This window comes from Varroa jacobsoni, unplaced genomic scaffold (genome assembly GCF_002532875.2).
Source record: "Varroa jacobsoni isolate VJ856 unplaced genomic scaffold, vjacob_1.0 scaffold_1425, whole genome shotgun sequence".
NCBI classification, from domain to species: Eukaryota; Metazoa; Arthropoda; class Arachnida; order Mesostigmata; family Varroidae; genus Varroa; species Varroa jacobsoni.
The window spans coordinates 437,126-451,043 of NW_019214327.1; the positions used below are offsets into that span (position 1 = coordinate 437,126).

At 37.6% G+C, this 13,918-nt stretch overlaps 3 protein-coding genes across 9 annotated transcripts in view; 1 reads left to right on the forward strand and 2 right to left on the reverse strand.

The window, feature by feature from the left end:
* Positions 1–6,910, reverse strand: part of Pdcd4 (Programmed cell death 4) — a 30,541-nt gene extending 23,631 nt beyond the window's left edge. For 2 of the 4 annotated variants that reach the window (XR_002686015.2, XM_022849873.2), the window contains exons 1-3: positions 6,850–6,899; positions 5,871–6,721; positions 798–995 (exon numbers count right to left, since the gene is read on the reverse strand). Coding sequence is in view for 3 of the 4 variants with exons in the window: in XM_022849873.2 (XP_022705608.1) it covers positions 798–995; positions 5,871–5,922 (250 nt within the window). In the remaining variant the exon portion in view is untranslated. Of the gene's footprint in view, positions 1–797; positions 996–5,870; positions 6,722–6,849 lie in introns of all 4 variants that reach the window. The other 2 variants (XM_022849874.2, XM_022849875.2) reach the window with 2 other exon arrangements.
* Positions 6,911–7,170: 260 nt separating this feature from the next.
* Positions 7,171–13,918, forward strand: part of Dtwd2 (DTW domain containing 2) — a 20,750-nt gene continuing 14,002 nt past the window's right edge. For 2 of the 4 annotated variants that reach the window (XM_022849883.2, XM_086972296.1), the window contains exons 1-3: positions 7,172–7,322; positions 7,545–7,739; positions 10,874–11,047. In XM_022849883.2, coding sequence (XP_022705618.1) covers positions 7,273–7,322; positions 7,545–7,739; positions 10,874–11,047 — 419 coding nt within the window. In that variant the 5' untranslated portion in view covers positions 7,172–7,272. Of the gene's footprint in view, positions 7,323–7,544; positions 7,740–10,873; positions 11,048–13,918 lie in introns of those variants that run through there. The other 2 variants (XM_022849884.2, XM_022849887.2) reach the window with 2 other exon arrangements.
* The window catches only part of LOC111269946 (nose resistant to fluoxetine protein 6), a 93,685-nt gene continuing 91,699 nt past the window's right edge, over positions 11,933–13,918 (reverse strand). The window contains exon 16 of the mRNA XM_022849879.2: positions 11,933–12,068. Coding sequence (XP_022705614.1) covers positions 12,037–12,068 — 32 coding nt within the window. The 3' untranslated portion in view covers positions 11,933–12,036. The remainder of the gene's footprint in view (positions 12,069–13,918) is intronic.

Here is a 13,918-nt window from a genome sequence, read left to right on the forward strand (position 1 = left end):
GTTTTTGTTGAGAACTGGATCATACTTCTCCCAAATTCATAAGCGCTAACAACTATTTAGGTACTGGGCACTGAAAATCAGTTTTCTGATTTCTGAAAAATCTGTGGCATAAAAAGGTGCAGTCCTTACCTTAAATGAAGTCCCCTTGTTGTTTGTGTCCGCTTTATCCACTTTATTTAATGTCAAATGAAGTAAAAGTTATGACTCCCAATTTACAAAAAAAACATTGGCGTCATAAAGGGTTAAGACAGAATTATTAGTGGACTTGACGCGTAAGTAAACTTTATATCTTAGGCAACCTATTTGATTGATTTTTTTACTTAAGTTCCATAATTACATCATATATAGAAATAAACTTGATCCTTTGCACAGAGAGTATTTACTTCGGGCTTTTTACCTAAAACTTTTGTATAGTAGCCTTTTGAATTATTTACATCCTAAGGACAAAAGGTAAACTACTAAACTAACATTATATTTTACTCTTTCCACAACTATAATAGCCATTCCGTGCGAATCTTCGTAAAAGCTACCTATTGTCATTCAAAATCAGTAAAAAATTAAGTAACATCTAATAAACTACCTATGGTAAAGGACTTCAGGTTTTTTAACAAAAAAAAATTTAAATAGTTTTAAGGCTTTTTTTCAGGCAGGTAAACAGCGCTTACAACTACCGTTCTGTAGAATCAGCATTGAGAGTTTTTATTTACTTGTACTTGTTTCTCTTTTGTTGAAAAATATGCGCACGCCTAGACTAGATTTTTATATAATGGATAAAATATTATCGAATGTTTATTTACCTTTTTTAGGAGCGCCTCTACCTCTACCGGCACGGCTTCTCCGAGAGTTTTTTAACTGAGGGCACGCTTTGGCTAGCAAGATTGCTTCAACCGTTGAAGCATCACCAGTGGATAGCGTTCTTGAATTTCTCTTTGCGCGTTTCCGAGGTACGCCCGCTCCTGTAGCATTGTTTGGTAATGCGGACGGTGGCATAACACCTACATCAAATATTTATAATGCATGTAACGACAGCACATAAAATATTTGTAATACCACCCAAGATTCAACATGGATACAAGTGCAAATTGACATAATAATCGTTTAATCATTTCACAACGCTGCCAATAGCTCCAGGTTTCACGTCAAAAAAGTGCTAATTTTTGCAGTTATACTGTTTCTCACCAGCCAATCTGCCAAATGACAACCAAATCGGGCATTAGAACAAACGTCCTGTATTCTTTTTCGATGAACATTTGTTTATTACCGTGTATACAGATTATATACTAAAACCCAACCTTTTGACATGTAACTGAGGGTTGCGATCACTTCGATAGACAGTGACGGCATTATTATAAATGTGCAGTTCTGAAGTCCTGCATCAATAATATCCATATTATGCCCTTTTTCTATAATAATGCTGTATCTGAAGAGTTGTATTTATGAGAGGGTGACTTCTATAAACTGAAGTTCGCACGGCTGGCCATTGCCTGGCCAACCTGTGTACGTTTACATATGACTCCTGTATCAATTTTCGCCGTGTAATGGCGGCCTGGGTGGCGGCCCGCACAACAATAATGCGGATCGCTGTTATCATATCGCTAAACGGTTGCTTTTAATTGGTAATATGAACAACTCCTTCTACGAAGAAGTTAAAAAAAGTGCTATTCAGTCAGCAGAACGAATTGTACAATTTCAACTTTGCTTTCCTCACAAAACCGTAGCTTGCCTCGGCCCCTACAACTTGGAGTCTCTTAATCGCGGCCACTACCTATCTTGCAGTTGCAGTATTGATGATGATCATTATAGTAGAACAGACACACGTCAGATACTTTAAATGATATGTGTTAGTTGGTACAACATTAACTAGTTGTACACTGATTAGCGAAGAAAACCACCGAACTGTTGACCACATTAAGATATGCACGACAGTTCTCATGGCTATCATCATCACGCCGTTCAACAAATATATGGAGGCGATAAAGGCGCTATGTCTCTAAACGCCCTTTGTTTAGTAAGTTTGAAGCGCTGCTGTCGTTTTTCCCCGATTTTTTAGCGTCAAAACGTATCTTTAGGTATAGCAACACGGGGCTATTTAGACTTGTCTTATCCTGAGCTTTCGATTAATAGCAAGACAGACTACTTCCCATTTTTACTATTTAATTTTTTTAATGAAAAAAAATGCCACGCACTTACTTAAAGGACATTTACCGACTGATACATCATATATTTTTTTTATTATCTTTATTATCTTAGCCAGTATTTTTTTACGTGTCTGTAACCGGTGTTGAAGTGTCATTCATAAAAGGAGCACTTTCTCTTTTACCCTAAACACAAATAATATAGTACTTAGAGTTTTCAATTTGATCAAAAACAGTGTTCTGTTCTCTCTGTACTCTCCAACTCTCATAATGTAGGATATCGATTCTATTTACAAATACGCATAGTCGTGCTGTATCAGCTATTATACGTTATTTGGTCTGTGACCAGCCGTGACTCCTTTCATAGAAATATCAAATCAAGCCTGGTGTGAATTAATTTATGCTGAGCAATATCAAGTGCGACACTATTGTTTGCCATCAACACGTTCCCCTTTCACTTAAGATCTATAGTTCTTGCATATTTCCTCCCTTCAACTTAATGAATTAAATAACCTTCATAGGTCCTACAAGTCAGTCAGTCAATACTCATTAAACTTTATAAGGATGGAGAATAGCTGGTACACTCGGTTAGCTGAAACCGTGCAACTTTATATTTATTAATATCCGCCGCGATAATAGTAAAAAATTTGCTATGGACACCTCGTTACCTGCGATGATCTCAGTTTAGATCATATAGTTACGCGTTGGTTTAGTTATTACTTTGCTCCAGTTAAACTGTTATAGGCGAATCTGGTGGATTTTGAAACAAACAAAGTTTAAACACTATCTAAGCTAGAATTTGGTTTTTATGTGTTACATGTCTTATTTATTCACGCCAATCCCGGTACCTTTTGGATAGCCATATACCTACCATTCGCGTTCTCATATGTGACTTCGTTATTGATGAGTTCTCCAAGTAAATCAGTAGACATGCTCTGCTAGCCTACAGCTTACCCTCCTTAGGTTATAAAAAAGCCCGTAATCACAGAGATTTAGGCTGGGAAAATGGCCGGTCGAAGCCAACGTTGGATAATAATAATAATTTAATCCAGGAAGTAATTAAGGCATAGCGATGAAGTCTGGCTCTGTTATCAAGTAACCGGACGGCGTGTTTTCAGTTGTCGTAGCAACGGCCCATAAGTCTCTGTTTCACGTTTGCTGAGTATTCCACACTAACCGGTGCTCCTAATGTTCTTTCCAACTATTCTTACCTTATATACACATTTGCTTGACACTGCCACCAAACGATTTTTCTTGTAAACGACGCCATCTTTTGCCTGGTTCCTTTCTTACTAGCGGTTAAAATTGGACCATGCCTTATTTATCGCAACCATATGCTCCAGACGGGTTGATTAAGTTCAAATTGCACGTGGTACCACACGCATTTCCAACTGGCCTGGAGTCAACTCACGGGAACCCTTTCTTTTTTTAAATACTTTCTGCACTTTCAGTATTTGGATTATAATTCGATAGCAGGTTATATATAAAATATCAGTTTCGGCTAACAAAGCTTTTAGACACATGAAAAGTCTTTTTGATTGAGACAATGCGTTTCTATCCTTCGGATTCCGACATCTGGTCTCCTAGCTAGCTTTCAACACTCCAGTCTCCGTTTCTGAAGCATTTGTATCGTTCACGTACAGTGCGTTCGCTCAGAGCCTCTTCTCCTAACGTCTTTACCATTTTTGACGAAATTTCACAACGATGCGGCCTTGGAGAAACAAAAAATTAACCACTGAGAGATTATTTCTTGAAATTAAACGACATTCTTCCTTCTAAATTTATTTTTAGAGTAAACCCACTAACGAGAAAACTAAGTACTTACCAGCCAAATTTTGTCTGCTATCAGCACGTAGTTAAAAAAAGTATCCAATTTCAAAGTTTGCCGTGTTCACTTGTAACAACCTAATATTTATATTACTATTCATAAGTGAACAAAAATTCTACAAAGGTATGTGGCGTAAACTATACAGCACTACTGTAACGGCACTTGACTCCCATGTATAAAAATAAACGTAAACTACACCAACCCCAGTGCGCATAGCTTACAGTCATTACAGAGCGAATGATAACTGAGAAAGGAAAACAACCAATTGAATTCCCCGGAATTCAAAACAACACATTAATAACACGAGCATCTGGCTGGTGAGGTCTTAGAGTAAGGCCTCACCAGTTACATGGGACGACTGCGATACAGTACGACAACACCGTAATTGACCATTACGACCTTGCTCTTGAATTACGTCGATCTATCATATTCATCTTTGTAGTACAACTTTAAAAATACGCAGAAGGAGCGTTATTTCAATAGTCGATAGCATATCAAGTCAGACTATGCGCTGCGGTAAATTTAAAGCTGCGGTAAATTTAAATGTACACTTACAATGTATTCATGATTATTAAGACTCGTATTTCAATTCTAACAAATGATAAATCTATTCATTTCTGCAGTGTCATACGAGCTAATCGATTCGTCGTTAATAATAATTATAATACAGCTCTACATTTTTATTCGTTGTATTTAACAAACATGGGGCAAATAGAGAAGGCTATTGTGGGCCGTAAACTCGATCACATGTGTTGTATGAATGGGCATCCTAGAGATGTAAGCTATATATTACGAAAACGCTTGCCCTATCACAGAGATTCGAGGGCGCGTGTTTCGTTTCGTATAGAACCAGAATAGAGATGTCTCACTCGTATTGAATATTGTTAGGCGTCGCATTGTTTATCATTAGCCATTCGATCACAGCAAACAACAGCGTCCGTATATCGCCTTTTGCTGTTCCTATTGCTGCGTCATGTGTCTTCATGGCTATTGTTTATCAACATGTTTAGCCTTGAACTTCCCCTATTCCCATGCAAGTTGCTAACCATACAAATAACATTAGCAATGAATGTAAAACAATATAATGCCAAATCGCCCAGACCCCAATATGGATCAACAGAATCCAGCCTGTTCTACCACAGTAACTACTAATTCGAATTCGGTCGAAAATTTCCCGCTTCAATAAAGTTTATATGATTCTTTCCATAAGCGGAGCTGCATAAGATAATCTAAATCGATGTAGGCATGATAACCAATAAACACAGAGATCAGAAACTCAAATTGGCGAGTCCGCTGTTGGTCAGACTCCACAAGATAGGACCTTCTAATACTCGCACTAGCGATATCTATTGATACCTTTGAGAAATCAGGTTAACATGAACCATGACAAGAAGAACAAATAACAAACATTTTTATGGAAGTAAGCATGAAGTGGTATTCAACATCGCATTCATTGGTGCTCTCATAGTGTGCAATGCTGCGTAAGAAAAAGTGAAAAATTATTTAGCAACTAGGATACTAAATGGGGGACTTTTCCAGGCCCCTAACTTTTTATTTAGCGTTAACCGACTCGTACTTTTAACATTAATGCAATATGTACACCGATTCTCATGCACTTCCTCGTGTTTTTGACTAAGTACTTTGCATCATTTTTCTAATGGGATAATTTTCTTGCCAAAATCTTGTAAGGTAAACTCAGTGTTAAATAAAGCTATTGTTTGTCTCAAACTATCAAAGTATCGCGTGCGTAAATAATGAAGCAACAGCCATATATTCTGAAAAGAGTACGCCCCATAATGCTGCTATACCTATAAAATTCAGTTAACCTATATCGTTGACATAGGCAAAAGAAGCGTCAAACGTCGTTGTTTGCTTACTGTTGTAACTGCATGCTATTACTTTCTCACCATTATTAGTGCCTCCGTTGGCCTTGACGTCCGCGCTGGTGCTGGAGCTCATTTTGTGCCGGCAGCCGAAATAGGGGCAGTAGAATAAACAAAACGGACAGATGTTATCACACTTCACCTTAAGCAACCGTACCGGGGTTGCACTGCTACCCGGTTTAAGTTCTTCACGCTATTTAAGCTTCAGCAAACGAACAGCAGCAACGGCAGTTGTGCACGGCGTTCGTAACCGCACCAGTTCTGATGCAAACTTTTTGCAACACGTTGACAAGAGTATAGGAAAAGAAGAACAGTGGCAGGGCCACGCAAAATACTCCGGGTCGTTGTGTATAATGAGAATAGTAAAACTATAAGCCACCGGTAAAAAGAAAACTGGTGTCCCAAAGCCCACTAATATGGAACGGCAACGATTTCCGATTTGTTTCGCGATTATATCTCCTTAAGTTATATGGTCCTTGAGTCTATTAGGGTGGTGAACGACGACAGCTGTAGATAGTTCGTCGTAACAAACTCGTGCGGCAGCACAAGTGACAGACTTGCTAGGGTTGGACTGGCTATAGGTATGGGTAAGCAAGCAATGGTAAAGGTGTCTCCACGCGCGAAATTAAACCGAAACCTGCAGCCAACAAAAACGATGTCTTCCGCTAAAATCACTGTAAATGATCACCGCTGACAACCGGCCAAATGCTTGTTAAATCGGTGATGCAAATCACCAGCGAAAACAAGTGTCAATTGCTTTGCACGCTTACTGGAGAAACGCGCTACGGAAGTGCGACGTTACGCGTTGCTTCGTCTCTTTCAACAACAATCGCCGGGGTTAGGCAGTTAGACACAACATCACGTAGTGGGACGCGCTGCAAGAAAACTCGAAACTTAGCAGACAGTCCTCATACGGCTTTTCAGTTAAATAAGCAACTAAAGTGTAATACGAATCAACTACAAATAGATTATTCATCCTAGAATACAACAGAGATTTACGCACATAGGGCTAATCTCTACAGTCGATGATAATCAATAGCACTATAACCGAAATTACTTTATCCAGTTTATTAATTTCGTCTGTCATACGCCGGGCTTTTAGCTAGCTCCCAATAGATGGTACAGCGCACATTTTGTTGTTTTTAGCTTTTACAATTTTTGCTTAGCATAACAGCATATTTGATATTACATTAATGGAAATGCGATGCTAGTATTGAAGTGGGCTTGTCAAAATTCCAGGTCACCTAAATTACTAAATACGAATTCTCTGAATTAATGCTCCTTGCGAGTTCAGCCACATCTGTGCCGCAGAACCAGCGCTTAATTTCAAAAGCACCCTCGTTCGAATTCGAACGTGCAAGTCGTCTAATGTGACGGAGCACACAAATAATAGAGAAGCAGAAATAAAAAAAATGTCGACAATTTAATGGATGTCGCAAGTCTCACTTTTTCAGGTAGCATTGTGGAACAAGCAAAGTAAGTAAACTTGTTACCGTCATTTCTGATTGGATATCAAAAGATGGCTAATTATTACTCTGATCTTCTTTTTTTAACACATATTTTACACAAATCGGCGGAATAATAACATACACTTGATAAATAATCATTAAATAAAAATTGAATTGAAATTTTATTTACTGACAACTTTACTCGCTTATAATGACTCACTATTAATACGAGCAGAAAATCTTTTTACAGGGTGAAAATGGACGATTCTGTGGCTTCTAGTATTTTAGTAAAGCCGGCAGCTTCTACTAAAAATGAGTGCATGAGCTTCAACGGCAGGCCAGTCAATGATGAACATGACATTACTGATGCCTTTTCAGGTCTAGGCCTTATTGAGCCCGGAGAATGCATTTCCCATACCAAGCGAGATGTCTGTTCTAGATGCAAGTAAGTCAAGGTTACATGCATATAATTAAATCAATTATGTCTATGTAAACCGTTGTTAAGGGACATTAATTTATTTACACAAAGGAACTGTTAAGATTTATGCAGCTATATTTGAATGTACTTTTGACAAACTTCGTAAATATTCCGTATCGAAGGTTTCCGTAATATTCTAGACTATGCCGGTCAAAAACACAAAATCAGTACTGCCAGATTCTGGAAAGTCTGATTTTCATGTAAACTCTAAATATTATGATCTTTGAACATGACAGCAAATACTGTTCTTACACTTTTCCGTAAATCTCGCCGTTTGGGAGATGGAAAAGCCGATTTGTAAGCCAAATATATTTTCTCTGGTTATATCATTATCCAATGTTTGTGCTACAGCAAACTTCTACTGTGTTTTGAATTCTTCTCCAAAATAGAAATTTTTAACAGTCGTTTCTGTGGCTATAAATTTTGACCCCATTCAGTTACAACGTTTAGAGTTTTTATGTATTTTTGTAAACACACTTCTTATTCACACTACGTATAATGTCTAAAGCTAGCATGGCTTGAATACTATGAACATTGATTCCTTATTCTGTTATACGATGGATGAATTTTCTGTCTCTAAAATTTTTTGCAGTGATATTTGATCCCATTTTTACCTTGACTTTCAAACTAAACTGGAATATGTATAAAAGTAATAAAAAACAAAATGCACGTATTAAATAACTTTATCCAAGTCTGGTTGCTGAATTTCAAAGTTTTTAAAATAAAAGTTTGCAAGCTTAATGATTCCAATGACATAATCTGGATACTTGAGTCACGGGGTCAACGTAGCGCCCAGGCCATGGGTTTGGTCATTTTTTCCGAAGTACGTTTCCAAACTTAATACAAAATATACTTCAAAAGATCCAAGAAGGTTTCCTGCAGGCAGTAAAACTAAATTATGTACCGAGCGGTTAGTATAACAATAATTGTAATGCTGGTACTCCACATTTTAGCGGTATTATAAAATTAGTATCTCCTTGTAATAATCAGCACCTACTTGAATTTTTTTTATTTTGAAGCCCGCTTCTAAAGCAGTTTACTCACTTATTGGTATTTAAGCGAATTTTACACCTGAATTATGTGTCTGAATATGAATATCATTATGTGTCTGAAATATAAGTGACATATATTATCTTTCTATATCAGTATTTTCTTTGCAGAGTGAAGAGTTGTATGCCTCGGTAACTTCGAGGGAACTGAATAAACTAGATACACTAATCAGATGCATTAAAGCAGGGGCCACCTTGTCAACCGTTCGGATAGGGCGAATTGTGTTCCAGATCGGGCATTTAGTTGCGCGCAAAGTGAAATTGAATCTGATATATTAGTAAAGCTCTTAGTTTTATCCTTGTTAGCTTAGAACTGAACGTTGCTAGCAGCTAACTAGAGCTTTTAAGTTAGTTGAGCGCGCAGAGGGATTGAATTCTAAGTAATCGATGGTGCACAGAAGACATGCCACTTCTTTTTCTTAGAATTACACATCTTAAAAGTGGTTGGAGATTGGACGTATAATAGGTGTTAAACTTTCGTCACGAACCGCACTCGTTGTGAGAAACATTTAACAAGAACCACACAAATCACGACACTGAAGGAGGACGGGATCAGTGGAGTACTTGTATAAGGCCTTCCGCACTGAACACAAATGTGACAGCTATATGGTTGCTTAGTGCCATTCGAGATATGTTCATCCGTGTATGTTTCTTTGACGAGGCTTATGTAAAACTTGTCAAATAGACAGCTAGAGGATTTGGTGGAATAATGGTGGAAAGCTATGTATGTATATTTTTTCAGAGAGCGAAAATGACTGGTACCGAATTTTCTATATTTGTAAATCAATCTCATCAGCTTGGGAGGGTTAATTTTGTTTCCCTTCTAGTAACAAAAACTGTGTCAATTTAAAGCGGTCTACCCTGTTTTCTATTGATCTATAGTGGCTTGAATTCAACGAAATTAATTAACATGTCTTTGAGATGTCTCACCCTGTTTGTATATTTTTGCACATTAAGGATCATCGGCTATACCTTTAGTGCTCGTTTGATAGACAAATATTTCATAGGCATTTTTGCTATGATTAGATTACATATCAGACTTCACAGCTCAACAGTATTTGCGATTTAGAACATTGATACACTGTTGCCTATATTTTAACTCATTGTTTCTTTCTCGATCTCAAAAATGGCTGATAGAACAGACCCTTACATATGTAACAGTAAGTGAAAAGTTCATTTTTGCTGATTTTTTTTTAACTGTAGAGGCTCTCTTCGCGCTTCCTCCTTCCCATAGACACATATTTTTCTTATGGCCTCAAGTCCTTCCTTTCTACAGCTTCGAAACCACAGTGGTGATTTGGATATAGAATGCACGAAGAAGTCTTTCGACTAGATTCTGCAAAAACGAATTTCCGCCGTAACCTGACCTAATACCACAACTCTGTATTTGGAAAATAATGCCTAAGAAATCATCAAGAAGATGTCTATAAAGAAAACCAAATATCTTACAAAGAAAGACATATGATTGTCACAGTCTTGTTCTATAATAAAGACGACATAGGGCATAAGGAACCTCTTGTTAGAAGATGTTACCGAAAGGTGCTATTCGCATTTACACGCATGGGCTCTTCCCTCACAGGAAAATTACAAATGACTGTTTGCACTGGTTTACATTCCATCCGACAAATTTGTTAGATTGCATAAGTGACACGTTTGTTCCTTCCTTGTAGTAAGTTGACCATATTTAGATGTTACATCCGTAAAATTTGAATGAATGATAAAGATACAACTAACGCACACCATGAATGCATTTACTCAATGTTTTGACGAAAGCATTTGCCCCTATATCATTTTAAACAAGTGGTATGCGGCGAAGTGGGAATGTCGCATACGAACACGTACAGGTCTTGTTATATCATTTAAATGAAATCACATATATTTTAAATCTAAGGCCGTGTTATTTTTCTGCCATAACACATCACAAATCTCTTGGTACCTTTGTAACATAGTATCTCTTGCGGGTAAGAACTAAGCAGTTGGTTTATGATTTAGACACAATATTCATTAAAAAAAATATTCAGTTTGTTATAATTGATGGTGCTTTCTTATGAGGCGTCCTATTCAGGTGTGCTGGTGCTGTCATCTGCCAGCTAAAAAAATTTCGACGTCGACACGTACTATCATTCTTCAACATCCGAACGAGATCAAACGAAACGTTCGGACAGCTCCGATGTTAGAGGCAGCACTCAGCAACTGCCTCGTTCTTCGCGGAAGACATTTTAGCAGGTAATACCAATGAGAGGTGAGCCAAATGCCTGTATTCCATTTCGTTTCTTTTCACCTTTACGTGTAAACAAGTAAAGACTACCAGACTGTCGGATGATAAACACAGCAGCGTTTGCAGTTTGCGATTATCGAACTTTACAGCTTAAAGTACCACTATTTTTCGTAGAAATTTACTATCCAAATAGAAAGTCGCTTATTGTGACTTTTGCAAGTCTTCTACGAGTACGGCTGATTATCATCCTTGACAATAATAACGCTGGGGCAAGTGATCAAAAAGTTCGAAAAGACCGTGTTATGTGAGAATAAAATAAGGCTAGAGAGAATAAATGGACGAACAAGTCACAAAATCACTGCAGTAAAAAGCAATGTGTATGTTGATCTAACAACCTCAAGGCGACGTTGTGTTTTACACCTTAGCCTACTGAACACTCCAGGTCGCATTTTAAAACGAAACTTGCATTTTATTACTACAGGGTATAGTTGGCTGAATAATTAGAAATCCAGGACTACCTTAAGCGTTTTTTAGTCACTGATTATATGTTGATGCTCAGAGCACGTGCTGGTGACTTACATCATCTTTTCCGATGAAGCTCAGTTTCACTTGCTGGCTATGCGAATAAACAAGATGGTTGCTTCTGTGTATCAGAAAACCTATGAGCGACATCTAAGTAACCGCTTTTTTCACAAAAAGTCGATATAATGCAGCTTGTAGAGCGAAAGTGTGATCAAGACCTTTTTCTTCGAACATGATAACGGGGCAAAAGCAATAGTCAATGGCGAGCTTTATCGTCACATGTTCCAGACATGTTTTTTGTGCACTGAAATGAAGACACTGTTCGCAAACAGGCTTGCGCACACAGCGCAAATTTTAATAAGAAAGGGCAACTTGTTACACCGTGCTTGAAGAAATTTAATTACGTAAGACAATCTTTTCGAACTCGTTGATCTCGTCGAGAGGCAATGACATCGAGTTGGCGCCCAGGTCAATATCATGACCCAGTAATTGACTTGAGAGGTTTTCCTGCAAGGGTATGTGAAAGAGTATATCAAATAACGCCAAACTACCCACGAGTTAAAACATTGTACTCATGAAGTGCTCGGTAAAATTGATACTGAGTTATAAGGCAAAATTTCCAAATTATACACAACCGGTCGTGTTATGCAAGTTAAATTTTTTTAAACATTTTTAGCTGCCACTGTTTTTCGTGAGTAGTGCAAGTTAAATCTTTTGAGCTAGGTCAATCTGAAAATAAATACAATTAGACATACTCGCGTTTGCTTTTAATGCCTGGACTACTGAAACAAAAAGTTTTAGCCAATCGCTTATATACATATATGTATATATCTATATACGGATCGATTCATACGAAAATGATCACGTCTAACCGTCAATTTTGTCGATTGATTTTACCAACTCGTCCCTTATATGTGAACACGAAAGGTCTCTGTTAGTATCAGAAGACGCATCATACATCTTTTTCAGATTTTTTTCATCTAAAAATTTTGAGCACTTAGCGCATTTCGTAACTAAGCTTTATCAGTTTGTTTAAATTTTATTGCTCAGTTCTCCAGTTTAACTAATTGCTGAAAGTAGTATGTGTGTTCACTGATAGTGACGTTAACTGATTATTGAAGATTTGTTTAAAGTATAGAATACGACTGCTAGATTGGAACTTTGAGACTATACTTGAATAAAGATAGATACCGAAACGGCCCTTTTTGAATTTACTAGGATTGTCATTTGTGGCGGTTATCCTTATTTGATATGATGACCATCTACTGCGATTACAGCTCTACCCATCGGACCTAAACCTCTAGCTAGTCATTTACAAAATACTGTTTCTTTTGATCACAAGTAATCCTCTTATTGTAACGGTGCGTAACTGGGAGCCATATTAGGGGAAGTAAGCATATTGATGGGTTAAAGCAGGCTACGTACAAAAACTGTAACCGGAAGAGAGAACAGGTCAGAAATATTAGAAATAAAAGGACTTGAGACGGAAAAAATGTTCGTAAGGGGTAAAGAGCACCAAACGCCTCGAAAAGTTTGAACGTTAGAGCTAATTTGAACGACCTAATTTGGCAGTCGATATCTCCTTTCTAAAACTGTATTTTTTTCTAAAAATTGTATAAATTTCTATAACATAAACAAGAGTATATCAAACATAGCTTTTCAAGCCATGCTGTTGAATTTTCGATCCCTTTAAATCTAAACCCCACTGAAGGTCTCCCGGTTTTCCTGATCACGTTTTCTTCGCATATTTCAGAAATAGCATGAAAACTGGTAATAACATAGGCCGTCGATTTCGATCAAAAGGGAAGTTCCAATCCTAGTGGGAGTTCATCCGGTGCTGAAGGTTTGTATAATAGATGATCTTCGCATAGATTCCAAAAAGGGGCACTACTGTGCACTATGACTAGTTTGTTGTCTAAAAAAACTAGCTTTCGCCTTACACTAAGACTGGCGGACGAACGCATGCCTGCTACGACAGACGACCCATTAAAGTTTGCGCCAATTTAGCTACCGTGCCCTGTACATTTGTCTCTTGTACATTGTACAGTGACAGTATGTTTGCCAACTAAACATAAATACACTTAAAGTGATCTAGATTTGAAGCTGAGCATCGACGCATTTCGTTTCGGCAATGTAGAAGGCCGTTTGTTGTTGGAAACAATGCTTACTGCCTGAAGTACCGGACGTAAAAAGTCGAAACTTTTTTTCCTTTACATAGTATGTATTTATTTGGTAAGCGTTGTTCGTTTGACGTGCTATTTAAATACATAAAACTTTCCAGAACACGAAGTCCGAATGAAACACCTGACTGGCTCCTTAATGAGCTATGACAAAAAATCAGTTCTTTTGCTGTTAAT